General features: G+C 37.2%; 1 protein-coding gene across 1 annotated transcript in view; it reads left to right on the forward strand.

Moving 5' to 3' along the window:
* Window positions 1-18: 18 nt before the first annotated feature.
* Window positions 19-15,522, forward strand: part of HMMR (hyaluronan mediated motility receptor) — a 30,836-nt gene continuing 15,332 nt past the window's right edge. The window contains exons 1-11 of the mRNA XM_024247338.2: window positions 19-343; window positions 3,470-3,568; window positions 4,339-4,418; window positions 7,356-7,403; window positions 9,331-9,519; window positions 10,845-10,931; window positions 11,023-11,123; window positions 12,847-12,921; window positions 13,049-13,227; window positions 13,717-13,865; window positions 15,119-15,333. Coding sequence (XP_024103106.1) covers window positions 298-343; window positions 3,470-3,568; window positions 4,339-4,418; window positions 7,356-7,403; window positions 9,331-9,519; window positions 10,845-10,931; window positions 11,023-11,123; window positions 12,847-12,921; window positions 13,049-13,227; window positions 13,717-13,865; window positions 15,119-15,333 — 1,268 coding nt within the window. The 5' untranslated portion in view covers window positions 19-297. The remainder of the gene's footprint in view (window positions 344-3,469; window positions 3,569-4,338; window positions 4,419-7,355; window positions 7,404-9,330; window positions 9,520-10,844; window positions 10,932-11,022; window positions 11,124-12,846; window positions 12,922-13,048; window positions 13,228-13,716; window positions 13,866-15,118; window positions 15,334-15,522) is intronic.

Below are 15,522 nucleotides of genomic sequence, written 5' to 3' on the forward strand. Positions count from 1 at the left end.
CAATTGAGTAACTCCGGGAATGACTGGGTGGGTGGGGCGGGGAACAGTAACGGTCTCCTATTGGCTGGCAGCTTAAACTCACAGGCCAGCTAATTGGACGCAATCAGAACCCAGCAGTCTTTCTTCGTGTTCCTGTGTGGGATTGGTGTGCCCAGGGGTTTGGCTTTCCAATTGGCTAACGCCGGGGTGGGTGGGGAATGTGGGGAGATTTGAATTTGAAACCGGTAGGGAGTGATAATCCGCATTCAGTTGTCGAGGAGTGCCAGTTACCTTCAGTTTCTGGAGCTGGCCGTCAACATGTCCTTTCCTAAGGCGCCCCTGAAACGATTCAATGACCCTTCTGGTGCGTAAGGGGGAAGGAGCTGGGGGATGGGAGACGCCCTAACGCCTTTTGCCTCTTTCGGCTCCCTTCTTGGGAGGCAAGCAGGAGACGATTTGAGGGTCGGGCTGGGGCTCATTCAATTGATTGATTTTTCTCAAATATGCTCTAAGCATCTGTTACATGCCAAGCACTAATCAGGATGCTAAGGATACCGCAGTGAGTGAAACAGTCCCCGCCCCGTGGGGCTTACATGCAGGCGGGGAATACTGTCAATAAACAGCGGTAATGGAGAAACTACAGCAGGGCGAAGGGAATGGAGCCGAGGCGTTGGTAGCTATTTGATTTTCAAGTCCGAGAGGGCCTCACTGATAAGAACACTGGAGTATTACTTTTAGTCTGAACTTGTGCATTTCTTTTGTGTATTCCATTTGGGCATAAAAGAAGGAAGATTAGTAAAGGCAGTTTATGGGTGTAAAATTAGAGCAGTAGCACTTATTGAAAACATAAACAGTGAAGTTATCATGGCTGATATTGATCACTTATACCTCAAGCACCATACTAAGGCTTTACATCGGTTATTAGTTATGTTAATTTCCCACCAACTCTAAGAGGTAATCCTATTATTATTTTATTGATAAAAAGACTGAGACTTAAATTTAGTGCTACATTACCAAAGTGACCGGACTGGAATATGAAGCCAGCCCCCATCGTGTGCTCTTAACACCGCAATGCATAGCACAGTAACCAGGAAGCCTTAGATGTGTTTGGTAGGCACTCATTTAAGATGCTGTATGCGGCCGGGCGGGGTGGCTCACGCCTGTAATCCCAGCACTTTGGGAGGCCGAGGCAGGTGGATCACGAGGTCAGGAGATCGAGACCACGGTGAAACCCTGTCTGTACTAAAAATACAAAAAAAAATTAGCCGGGCGCGGTGGCGGGCTCCTCTAGTCCCAGCTACTCGGGAGGCTGAGGCAGGAGAATGGCGTGAACCCGGGAGGCGGAGCTTGCAGTGAGCCGAGATCGCGCCACTGCACTCCAGCCTGGGCGACAGAGCAAGACTCCGTCTTAAAAAAAAAAAAAAAAAAGATGCTGTATGCTGGGACTGTGCTACTAGATCTTGTTTATTCCTTCCAAAAGCCAAGTGAGGAAGGTACTGATATTGACCTCATTTTACAGATGAGAAAACAGAGGTTTTGTAACTTGCACAATCAGTTAAGTGGTAGAGCTAAATATTAAAGCTCATGATTTATTCACTATCATACACTATTTCGTGGTTACTCATTACATCTCTAAGTTCTGTCAGCCAACGTGTGAATGAAAATATTCACAACTACTCACAAAGGAAGGCCAAATGAGTAAGTGAATCAGCACAAACTTATTTTCTTAGTTAAAAGACTCAAGGACCATATGATTTCCCGAGTAATCAAAGGACCTACTCTTAAGTTTTGTCAGCAGTGTGACTTTAAGGTTTTTTTGTTTTTGTTGTTGTTGTTTGCATTATAGTAGGTTAAACTGGCTTTATCAAAGATACAGTATTTCAGGCTCACAGTTACAGGAATAATACCAATTATTCATTTGATGCTTAATGTGTATGAGGCACTGTGGTGATTTTTCATATTCCAGTACTCCAGCCTGGGTGACAGAGCGAGACTCTGTCTCAAAAAAAAAAGCAAAAAAAACCCCCAAAATTTATATTTCAACCTAAGATGTATTATTATATCTCTACACATACATATGAAAGAAAAGTTTCACAAAACAATGCTTAACTTTGCAGCATACGAGTCATGCTGACTTTTTCTATTGTTTTTACTTTTTTAAAAATGCTAATCAAGATCTACTCATGGGGCTGGGCCTGGTGGTTCACACCTGTAATCCCAGCACTTTGGGAGGCCGAGGCAGACAGATCAACTGAGGTCAGGAGTTCAAGACCAGCCTGGCCAACACGGTGAAACCCTGTCTCTACTAAAAATACAAAAAACTAGCTGGGCGTGGTGGTGGGAGCCTGTAATCCCAGCTACTCAGGAGGCTGAGGCAGGAGAATTGCTTGAACCCAGGAGGCAAAGGTTTCAGTGAGCCAAGATGGTGCCACTACACTCCAGCCTAGACAACAGAGCAAGACTCCGTCTCAAAAAAAAAAAAAAAAAAAAAAAAATCATGAGTTCCTGTCTACCGTTTGACAAATATTTAGGGGACAGCAGTAGTTGCCTGGGAATGGTCAAAGCTCCTTGCTCTTCCTATTTATTTGCATGAGACTCTAGACTGAAGTAAATAGCTTTTCAGAGAATAGTATTAATCTATTTGTTCCCAATCAGCTAAAGCTTTAGGCTAATAGTATTTTAATTACTTTGAGTCCTAAGGGCCCCATCTCAAGTCTGCTATGTGTATTTGCTCAGAAATGCCTTCAAATTTGGGACTTAAGTGAAATTATGCAGTATAAACTTCTGGAACATACAAATATAGTCTAGTACAATTTTTACTTTGTGTAACATTGGCTTTTTGAATTTCCTAAGCCTCACATTCTTTATCTATAAATTATCACACAGGGTTCTTGTGAGGTTTAAATAAAATAACATCTATAAAATGCTTAGCATAATGCCTGGCATTTAGTAAGTGCTCAAAAAATTGTAGTTGCTCTAGTGTGGTTGCTTTTCTCCTGTGTGTTTGAATTGCAGTTGACATCTTTAATAGGTCTGATGTATTGATATCAGCCAGAGATAGATTATCACTATAAATTTTTATTCTAGGCTAAACATTGAGGGATAGACAGTTTTAATTTATTTCTAGAAACCGATAGTAGTTACCTTTGTGACTCTCTTTGAGTAGAGTTGACACCAAGTATTTTATTTGCTGTATTCAATCCTTAGTAAGAAGGCCATATATTGCCTGTAATACATGATGTTCATCTCAAAACTGTCATTTGCTCAGTTGCCTGTGTTCCTTTGACCCGGTTGATATAAAGGGCAAGATGATATTGTTCTTCATAGAGAGGCCTTCTTTATAATATCAAATGGATGCAATTTTTTACGTTTAAAAAAAAGCAGTTTGTTAATGACATTTTTGCATTTATATTCACTTTATTATGACATGTTTTAACTTAAGATCATAAGTAACATTAGATAATATATTAATGTTTTCTGTTTCTTCTAGGTTGTGCACCATCTCCAGGTGCTTATGATGTTAAAACTTTAGAAGTATTGAAAGGACCAGTATCCTTTCAGAAATCACAAAGATTTAAACAACAAAAAGGTAATATAGATCACCAAAGAACAATGGTTATGTGATCTTTCTTATAAGTTTTAAAGTTATGAATAACAATATTTAAAGATGTTATAGCATTTTTTAAAATGTGAAGCTAGAAATATATTTAAATTTTATTTGATGGATTTATGAAAGGGTCAAGTACAGAGTAATGCTGTCATCATTACATGGTTATATAACCAGGAAAATTAAGCAAGATACTCATATTGATATGTAGCTTCCCTTTTGGTAATTACCTCGACTTGTCAGGGAATATTAGGAAAATCAGAAAGGTGTTAGATGTGTAAAAAAATTGTATGAGTAATTATTTGAAAATGTACAACTAAGGAAAGAATGTATTGTTGCATCAAAAGTTGTAATTAGAAATTTGGGGCCGGGCAAGGTGGCTCGTGCTCGTAATCCTGGCACTCTGTGAGGCCAAAGTGGGTGGATCACATGAGTTCAGGAGTTCGAGACAAGCCTGACCGACATGGTGAAACCCCATCTCTACTAAAAATACAGAAATTAGCCGGGTGTGGTGGGGTGCGCCTGTGGTTCCAGCTACTAGGGAGGGAAGTGGGAGAATTGCTTGAAACTGGGAGGCAGAGGTTGCAGTGGGCTGAGATGACACCACTGCAGTCCAGGCTGGGTAACAGTGAGACTGTCTCAAAAAACAAAAGCAAAAAGAGAAAAACAAAAAAAAATTTGGAAATTGTGTTTTGTGTGTAGTTAAAACACGTTAACATCAACCATGATCTGTACAATTCATTTTTCTGCAGAATCTAAACAAAATCTTAATGTCGACAAAGATACTACCTTGCCTGCTTCAGCTAGAAAAGTTAAGTCTTCGGAATCAAAGGTGAGGAGCTTTTATATGCCAGCTGGTTTATCAACTGTATCATCAAAAACATCTGAAAGTATTGTATTTGAGTAGAATGGGTTAAGTGTATGAATCAAGGTTATAAGTAAATCTGTAAACTAATGAAATGAGTTATCATTAGAACTCTAGCAAGTTTTACATTTCTGCCTAGGTCATTATGTTTAAATGTGCCCTTAGTTCCCAATTATAATGGTCTTCAATTCTCAATCACTTCTGTGTTTAAATTGTTTATTACCTAGTAAACATTTCAAAATTATGGATGCTTTGATTTATTAAGTACCACCATTTGAGTTGTTTTGTTTTTGTGTATTTGTTTCTGGGGAAGGGTAAGTGTTTTTGAAGAAAAGGGGGAAAAAATGCCAATATCTAAGAGAGGTTTGCTACTGAGAAACTGTTAAGGAGTGGTGAGAGATTAAATTCTTAATAGTCTTGTGGCTTGTGCAAGAGCTACTATTACTCTTTTCATAAGTTTATAAACAGGCAAGCTGCATAATACTTTTTTTATTTTTTATTTTTTTTGAGATGGAGTCTCATTCTGTCACCCAGGCTGGAGTGCAGTGGCGCCATCTCAGCTTACTGCAGCCTCTGTCCCCACAGGCTCAAGCGATGCTCCTGCCTCAGCCTCCCCAGTAGCTGGGATTACAGGCACGCCCCACCACACCCAGTTAATTTTTGTATTTTTAGTAAAGATGAGGTTTAACCACATTGGCCAGTTGGCCAGGCTGGTCTCGAATTCCTGACCTCAGGTGATTGGCCCACTTTGGCCTCCCACAGTACTGGGATTACAGGTGTTGGCCACCACACCCAGCCACCATATAATACTTTTTAAAAAGACAGCTGGGGGGCACACAGTGGTTCACGCCTATAATCCCAGCACTTTGGGAGGCAAGGCAGGTGGATCATTTGAGGTCAGGAGTTCGAGACCAGCCTGGCCAACATGTAGTGAAACCCTGTCTCTACTAAAAAATACAAAAATTTGCTGGACGTGGTGGCACGTGCCTGTAGTCCCAGCTACTTGTGAAGCTGAGGCAGGAGAATTGCTTGAACCTGGGAGGCAGAGGTTGCAGTCAGCCAGGATGGTGCCACTGTACTCCAGCCTGGGCAACAGAGCGAGACTCAGTCTCTCCAAAAAAACAAAAAGACAGCCGGGCACAGTGGCTCATGCCTGTAATCCCAGCACTTTGGGAGGCTGAAGCAGGTGGATTGCTTGAGGTCAAGAGTTCGAGACTAGCCTGACCCACATGGTGAAACCCCATCTCTACTAAAAATACAAGAAAATTAGCCGTGTGTGGTGGCACGTGCCTGTAATCCCAGCTACTCGGGAGGCTGAGGTAGGAGAATTGCTTGAACCTAGGGAGGCAGAGGTTGCAGTGAGCCGAGATTGCACCACTGCACTCCAGCCTGGGCAGCAGAGCGAGACCTATCTCAAAGATAAAAATAAAGTAAAAAAGTTGTACAAATTAATAGGTTTTTTGATGTGAAAAATATTCAGAGTTGGAAAAAGGCTTAGGTTGTTCATTCATTTGGCAGTTGCCTAAGCCTCATATTCTGTAATATAGAGCTGTGTTGTTCAGTATGGAAGCATAGCCACATGTGTCTATTGAGCAACTGAAATGTGGCTAGTGCTATTAAAGAACTAAATTTTTAATATTTAATTTTAATTAATACATATTTAAAGACATACTCGATTTTGTTAGTGGAACGCTTTTAAATATTTTTGGAACAACTTGAGTATGTGAATTTACTTTCTCCTCTCTATGTTTTATGAAATTAAATATACATAAATGTTTCTGTTAAAATTTAGCATTGAATTAAGACGTGCTGTAAGTGTAGAATACAAAGAAAACTTTAAAGACTTAGTACAAAAATATAAAACATCTCATTGATAATTTTATACCAATGACATGCTGAAAAAATATATTTGATATATTGGGTTAAGTAAAATATATTAAGATTTTTACTTTTTAAACACACTACTAGAAAAATTTAAATGCATAGGTGGCTTGCATTATTTTTATTGGGCAGGACTATTACAGACACTCTTTTCTTAGAAATTGATGTAAGTGGTTTGACTTAAATTTCTTGAAGAAACTGTTCTGTAATTTTGTAATTTATAAAGCCCCTTAGAAAACTAAATTACATAAAAGTTTGTATGGAGCCCCAAAATAATAATCCTTCCCCATAAAAAATTTCATGGAGTGTGAAATTAATAAACATGACACTGATGTCACCCCCACCTCCTGCCCCACTTAGAAACATCTAAAACAGATTTCATTCAAGATGTTGATGCCTTTCTTCCATTTTTAGATGGAAAAGATATTCTTTTTCTAGCCATTGTGTCAGAAAGTCTGTTGGATATAAAAAGATATAGTGTGAAAATTATATGTCTTATTTTGAATAAAGCCAATGAGAAAATTAGAATCAGAGCTTATGCTGTTTCAGTTTTTATTTCTTTGCATCTGTATATTTTTATTTCTTTGCATCTGTATGTTTTATTTCTTTGCATCTGTATATTTTATTTCTTTGCATCTGTATATTTTCCTCTTTGGGTATCAAAGTTTAAGTCGATTTCTCTTTGTAAGATTCTTTCTGAGATAGCATAATTAAATATTCAAGATGTGTTGCTGTTTAACATTAGAGGGAGGCAGTCCCACCTGTTCTTTTCACTGGGCTGATTAGGAAAATCCTGATTTATTGGGTTGAAAACTTTTAAACCTAAAATGTCTTGAGATTTTTAGAATCTTTTTATTTATCAGATGAGTGGCCTACAAAATTTTTAACAGACTCAGTGTAATGTTTAAAATAGAAACTAACTGTTTGGATCCCTTCATCTTTTCTGGTAACTGAAAAACAAATTTGGCTGTGATATCTGTGACATCTAAATTTGCTTATAAGTTTTTTTTGGCTTTTAAACAGAAGGAATCTCAAAAGAATGATAAAGATTTGAAGATATTAGAGAAAGAGGTAAGCAGTGCTTTCAACTTATTGAAAAGTACACATGATAGAAAGAGAGTTACACAGATTTAAGAGATAAGGATTCTGTTGCAGTATGAGGAGTCCTGCAGTGAGGCAAACATGCCATCCAGAACAGTGCCTGCAGGAAAACAGTTCTTACAGTATTTCACAGATCTATCCAGGCTATGTTAATGTGGTATGCTGGCAACGCCAAGATTAAAGATAGCCCACTTAATGAAAAAGTGATAACTGAAAATCATTGTCAGTTGATTACAATTATATACGTGGATCAAATATTTATATCTATCCATCATTCACACTATTCCTGTATGCTAACTTATGTTAACACAACATAGCTAGAGAATTTCTTAGTGAGCATGCAATCCTAGCTGGTTAGACTGCGATGAAGGTAGGCTAACTCGATACATTGCTCTGCACAATAGGTATAGGCCTTCCTCATGGGTGGAATAACATAGAGCTATGCTGTTTGATGTGGTAGCTACTCACCACATGTGACAATCTAAATTAAATAAGATAAAATTAAGAACTCAATTCCTCAGTTGCAATAATCACGTTTCAAGTGCTCAATAGCCACATGTGATTAGCAGCTACCATACTGGACAGGGCATTTCCACAATGACAGAAATTTCTATTGAACAGTACTAACCTAAAGAACCCATTTACTTTCCTAGCAATGCTAAGCAGCTCACTGTGAACTTTGCTTCTCTGCAGTCTTTTTTTTCTGTTTCCATTGCTGACCAACTCTTTTCCTCATGGATATATTCTTTCAATACATTGAAATCTTTCATTTGATTACAGTCGAATGTTGGCTTTCGACCAAGAGTATGTCAGAGTAACTGTAAATGTCTGCTCAGTTGCTCTGATTCTTTTGTATTTATTCTAATAATGTTAGCTATCATTTTATTGAGGATACATGTAGGGATTGATACTTACAGGAATAATCACTGAGTCTCAGTGAGATAGCTGGTAAGTGAGTGGTAGAGCCAGGATTAGAACTAATAATTTATGCCAGTGACTTCATTGGGTATAGAATTTTAGGGTGGCAGGGTTCCCCCCCATTATATTAAAAATATCATTTCCTTGTCTTTTGGCTTCCACATTTTCTGTTGACAAATATTGGTTTGGGGTCTTTTTTTTTTTTTTTTTTTTTTTTAAATCTGGTAGTAGCAGCAAGAATGATGGCTTGCCAATGCCTAGTACATTCTCCTCAGAAGCCCAGCTCTGCCTTCTTGAAATAAAAAACATTTAGCATTTTAAGCTAATTTGAATTTGTGTAATTGAAGCTAGAAAAAATAACTATTATAGGTGGAAATACCTTAAAAGTGAATAAATAGCGGCCGGGCATGGTGGCTCAGGCCTGTAATCCCAGCACTTTGGGAGGCCGAGGCTGGTGGATCACGAGGTCAGGAGATCGAGACCATCCTGGCTAACATGGTGAAACCCCTTCTCTATTAAAAATACAAAAAATTATCCGGGTGTGGTGGTCCGTGCCTGTAGTCCCAGCTACTCGGGAGGCTGAGGCAGGAGAATCGCTTGAACCCAGGAGGCAGAGCTTGCAGTGAGCCGAGATCGCGCCACTGTACTCCAGCCTGGGCAACAGAGCACAGAGCAAGACTCCATCTCAAAAAAAAAAAAAAAAAAAAAAAAGTGAATAGATAGCTTAATTGTACTTGGAATTTATGGCAACTACAGTTCTTCTGTTCTTAAAATGCATTAAGACTTTTATGCATTAAGACTTTTAAGATGTATCATAGGTAAATATGATTATGCAAATAGCTAGTAACATTAGAATATCTACAAGCATAATGTCAAAATCAGAGATTTTTCCAGAAACTTTAGGGGTGATTATTGGTAGCATCTCCTTATGTTGGCATTCTATCAGTGAGTCATTTATTATCACCTTGTTTTTGTCCAGATTCGTGTTCTTCTACAGGAACGTGGAGCCCAGGACAGGCGGATCCAGGATCTGGAAACTGAGTTGGAAAAGATGGAAGCAAGGCTAAATGCAGCATTCAGGGAAAAAACGTCTCTCTCTGCAAATAATGCTACACTGGAAAAACAACTTATTGAATTGACCAGGACTAATGAAGTACTAAAATCCAAGGTATCTGAGCCTCATGATAACATTTACAATTGAATAAATATAAACATGTTTTTTCGGGCCAGGCACGGTGGCTCACGCCTGTAATCCCAGCATTTTGGGAGGCCAAGGCGGGCGGATCACCTGAGGTCGGGAGTTCGAGACCAGCCTGACCAGCATGGAGAAACCCCATCTCTACTAAAAATACAAAAATTAGCCAGGCATATTGGCGGGCACCTGTAATCTCAGCTACTCGGGAGGCTGAGGCAGAAGAATCGCTTGAACCCAGGAGGTGGAGGTTGCAGTGAGCTGAGATGGCGCCATTGCACTCCAGCCTAGACGAGAGAGTGAGACTCCGTCTCAAAAAAAAAGAGACAAAACAAAACAAAGTACACCAGGCGATTCAGATTCATTTTGTTAAGCAAACATGTTTCAAGAAATCCTTTCTCAGGGACTTGCTTTAGAGTCTTGCAATGGACTCTCCAGCACATAGAGGTAAGTGACCACCCAAACAACCTTTCAAAAATAAACCAGCAGGCCAGGCACAGTGGCTCACACCTGTAATCCCAGCACTTTGGGAAGCTGAGACGGATGGATCACCTGAGGTCAGGATTTCGAGACTAGCCTAGCCTAACATGGCGAAACCCCATCTTTACTAAAAATACAAAAATTAGCCAGGTATGGTGGCGTACACCTGTAATTCCAGCTACTCAGGAGGCTGAGGCATGAGAATCGCTTGAACTCGGGAGGTGGAAGTTGCAGTGAGAAACACGGCACTCTAGCCTGGGTGACAGAGTGAGACTCTGTCTTATAAAAATAAAATAAAAATTAACCAGCAAGTCACATTAAGGAAAAGAGGGATAACAACAGTAGACTGGTGCAGTGGCTCATGCCTGTATTTCCAGCATTCTGGAAGGCTGAGGGCTGGAGAATTGCTTGAGGCCAGGAGTTTGAGACCAGGCTGGGCAACATATCAAGACCCCATCTCTAAAAACAAATTGAAAAATTAGCTAAGCACAGTGGTGGTGCACACTGGTAATCCCAGCTACTCAGGAAGATGAGGCAGGAGGATTGATTGAGCCCAGGAGTTTGAGATTATAGTGAGCTATGATCATGCTACTCCACTCTAGCCTGGACAGCAGAGCGAGACTTGATCTCTTAAAAAGAAAAGAAAAAAAAATTAAATCAATCAGTAATTATGGTGTAGGTCAAAGACTGTTCTCTCTACCAAAGTATATTAAAGTCAAAAACATAACCCCAGTGATAGGTAGAAAAATCAATATTTGTGTATTTTAAATATGTCTTAGCAGAAAATATTTCTGAATTTTTTACTTATTTGTTGTATTTAGTTTTCTGAAAATGGTAACCAGAAGAATTTGAGAATTCTAAGCTTGGAATTGATGAAACTTAGAAACAAAAGAGAAACAAAGATGAGGGTGAGTGCTGCCTTTGGCAGGTTTGCTGTGTCTGGATCTGGGGATCAGTACAATTTTCTCATTTCCTAAAACAGGTATCTTTGTTGTGTAGGGTATGATGGCTAAGCAAGAAGGCATGGAGATGAAGCTGCAGGTCACCCAAAGGAGTCTCGAAGAGTCTCAGGGGAAAATAGCCCAACTGGAGGGAAAACTGTAAGTGACTGAATGTGAAGAGAAATTGTTAAGTGGAAGCAATTCTTGATTTGACTCTCTTCACAAATTATTGTTTACTGAGACTTCAACCTTCTCTTAGTACTTAACTCATTGCCTCCCTCCAGTTGCCCTATTTCTCTTTTTAAACGAGAATGAGCCCTAATCATTCTCAAACATGTTGTGCTAGAAAGTTGTATGAGTGCATTACTTTTGTATGTCTTCTGTATTAATGATGAGGAAAGGTTTCATGATCTTATGAAAGTGGTCATTAGATTGAAATTGAGAAACACTGTTATAGGAAGTTGTGATTTATGCACAATCCTAACCTTTGATCTTGAGCTTTAATTTACAGATAATAAAATGTGTGGATAGTAAGTATTCAGTTTGGTGACTTCAGCAATTGTATACACCTATGTAACCATTACCAAACAAGATAGAGAACATTTTCATCCCTTCAGAAAGTTCCTTCATACCTCTTCTTGTCCCCCTGCTACTGCCTATGTCATGTCCCCATCCCTACAACTACTTTCTCACTTACATCATCATAAATTAGCTTTGCCTTTTTTTATTTATTATTATTATTTTTTTTTTTTTTTTTTTTTTAGAGATGGTGTATTGCTATGTTACTCAGGCTGGTCTCAAACTCTCAAACTCCTGGACTCAAGTGATACCACCCTGGCCTTCCAGAGTGCTGGAGTTATAGACATGGGCCATGATTTTGCCTGGCCGGTGTTGCCTTTTTTTAGGATGTGCAAGAGAGAAAGAGCATGTGTGTGTGTTGTTTCTTTTGTTTGATGTAATTTTTCAAGATTCATCCAAACCGTTCTGTATACTGTAATTTTTCCCATTTTATTTCTGAGTAGTGGTTCACCTTATGAATATACCTCCATCTCTTTACTCTTCTCCTTTTGATCATTATTTGGGCTGTTGCCAGTTTCTGCCATTAAAAAGACTGCTGTGAACATATTTTATGATTTTTTATGGACATATTTTTATTTCTCAGAAATTTCTAGGAGTAGAATTCTTGGGTAATAGGGTACTGTATATATAATGTTTTATAAAACTCAAAAGTGTTTTTGCCATCTTTATACACCCCCTGGCAATTTGTGATAGTTTCAGTTGTTCCAGATTCTCACCAACATTTAATGTTGTCAGTCTGTTTGATTTTAGCCTTTCTACTAGGTAGGAAGTGTTATCTCCTTTGTGATTTTAATTCGTTAGCACGAATGTTGACCATATTTTTATGTGCTTATTGACCATTTTATGTGCATATCACCTTTTGCAAGATGTCTATTGGAGTCTTTTGTCCATTTCTTGCATTGGACAGTTTGGTGGAGGTAAACAGATAAGTAATTGAATACCAGGTAGTCTGGGACAAAAGCTTTATGGCACACAAAATGCTATTTAGTATGTTGGGTGGGTGGGGAAACCAGGAAGACCACAAAAAAATATTATTTCTAACACTTGGGATACTGTAATGATGGTTCTCGTCATCATAGGTTTTTTGTCAGTATATATTCAGAAAACTTTCTCACTTAAATAAAAATTTTAGTCTTCTATTTTGATATAAATTGTGAATTTGAGAAATCACATAAAATAATAGTTAAGAGTTAGGACTCTGGAGTCAGCCTGCCTGATACAGCAGTATCTGGTACGTAAGCATTATGTATGATTATTAAATAACGAAACTAGAATGTATTAACATATGCAATTTTTGTTTTAGTGTTTCAATAGAGAAAGAAAAGATTGATGAAAAATCTGAAACAGAAAAACTCTTAGAATACATCGAAGAAATTAGGTAATATGAGCAGTAGCTTTAAATTGAACCTTATTTTTTTTAATACTGAGTCATTTTCATCATTTTTCTGTTATTTTTCCCTGTGCCTAAATAGATGTGCTTTTTAAGATAATTTGTTTTAATGCAGTTGTGCTTCGGATCAAGTGGAAAAATACAAGCTAGATATTGCCCAGTTAGAAGAAAATTTGAAAGAGAAGAATGATGAAATTTTAAGCCTTAAGCAGTCTCTTGAGGAGAATATTGTTATATTATCTAAACAAGTAGAAGATCTAAATGCGAAATGTCAGCTGCTTGAAAAAGAAAAAGGTATTACAGTGTTTTATAGTTACTTTCTTTAGATAAGTGTTACATACAACATTTAGGAAAAATACTGCTATGCTAAAACAACCTTTTAAATATAATTAGCTATACTAACATTTTAAATATAATTAGCTATATAGCTATAAAACAGCAAAAACCTGTACTGCATTTTAGAATATTTTACTCTTATAATGTTTGTTTTCTGTTTATTTCAATACAGCATATTACCTGTCTTGAGTGAAATAGTATAATTCTTGACTTTTCCACTAGGTGGCTATTTAAAAATCAGTAGATACACAGAACAAGATTTGTGGGTTTTATTATTTAGCACATAATATATATTATATGGAGTAATGATACAAAGTTCACAGTTTTGTTTTTTTCTTCAGAAATACCATGCTAAAAGCAGTATAATGGAATATTATGGGAGTCCAGGTTTCTCAGTGTTAATGTTCTTACCTAATTCCAGTATTCTTGATGTTTTGCCCTTTCTAGAAGACCATGTCAACAGGAATAGAGAACACAATGAAAATCTAAATGCTGAGATGCAAAACTTAAAACAGAAGTTTATTCTTGAACAACAGGAACGTGAAAAGCTTCAACAAAAAGAATTACAAGTTGATTCACTTCTGCAACAAGAGAAAGTAATTTACTACCATATTTTGTTAAACTGTTTATTTTGTGTCATACATTTCCCTATGTCTCTGAACACCTTTAAATTGTGTATATCCTTTGATCTAACAATTCTATCTTTAGAGTCTTATCCTGAGGACATAATCATGGATATGCTGAGGATTTAGCTACATATTTTCACTACATGTTCACCCTAGGGTTATGAATAATATGGGAAAATGACAACAGATACAGTAAAATAGGGAAATAATTTTTTAAAAATTTTCTGGCTCATTCTTGTGTTATTTAGGCTATATAAACATTTACACTTACCTTGTAAAAGAGTGTCTAATTACAGAAGAAACAAAGCAATTTTTAAAATCCAGATTATTTATAGAACATTTTATGTATCAGTGAGAAGAAAGAAAGTCCACTGAAAAATTATGGGCATAGGATAGAAACAGAGAAGGAGAAGTTCTGATGGCCTGTAAATATAGAAAGATACTCCACCTTAGTAGTAACCAAGGAAGTAGAAATAATGTTTTTTTCACTTACAAAATTGGCACAAATTAAAACGTTTGATAATATAAAATACTGGTGAGAGTTAAGCCAACAGGTACTTACATGCACTGATGTGAAATATTATAGTGTTGGAAAACCTACAACAGCTAAAGGAATTGAGTAGATCTATATACACTGACCTGGAAAGATTTCAGCAACAGAGTATATATCATTTATATCCCTCCCCAAATGTATATGTATATATAAGTGTAAAGAAAAATACCAGAAGGCATATATATTCCAAACTAGTAGCTATCTCTGCAATGGGAAAACTAAAATTAGGGGGGGAAGTCGTCAAAGATAATATTAACATCATTTGTAATGTTAGAATTATTTCACAATGGTGATGTATTTCTATATTGTATAGCTTAAAAAATAATTTTATATAATATGAAAATCACCACACACTTTTTATATAATATGTGAAAAATTATATTAATATCAAAGCCAGTTGTAAAACAGATATATATGTAAAAAATATAATTTAAGAAGTTTGTGCATGTGCATTGCATAGAAAAAAGCCTAAGATGATATTTGCCACAATGTTAACAAGGTATAGGAAATAATCTATGAAAACAAATATGCTATTTCTATATTGTTTTAAGTTTCCTTGAATCTCTTGAATTTAGGTTTCATCCTTCTTTATCTGTACTTTTTTTTGTCTCCTAGTACAAACTCACAATGCCATTCCTAATTATTTTGGTCGTTTTCTGTTTGGATATAGGAATTATCTTCTAGTCTTCATCAGAAGCTCTGTTCTTTTCAAGAGGAAATGGTTAAAGAGAAGAATCTCTTTGAGGAAGAATTAAAGCAAGCACTGGATGAGCTTGATAAATTACAGCAAAAGGAGGAACAAGCTGAAAGGCTGGTCAAGCAATTGGAAGAGGAAGCAAAATCTAGAGCTGAGGAACTAAAACTCCTAGAAGAAAAGCTGAAATGGTTTGTATTAATAGGATCTCATGTTTATATATGACTTCAGATGTATTTATTTTGAGTACTTTTTTTTAGTATTCTCATATCAGTCGTGAGCGTGTGAGGTTGGAATTATTTTACAATTAAGTGGTAATTATTAATTATTTTACAATTAAGTAGTAGACAGAGAATGTGTACACAAAACATACATGCAAA

Source organism: Pongo abelii, chromosome 4 (genome assembly GCF_028885655.2).
Source record: "Pongo abelii isolate AG06213 chromosome 4, NHGRI_mPonAbe1-v2.0_pri, whole genome shotgun sequence".
Lineage (NCBI taxonomy): Eukaryota > Metazoa > Chordata > Mammalia > Primates > Hominidae > Pongo > Pongo abelii.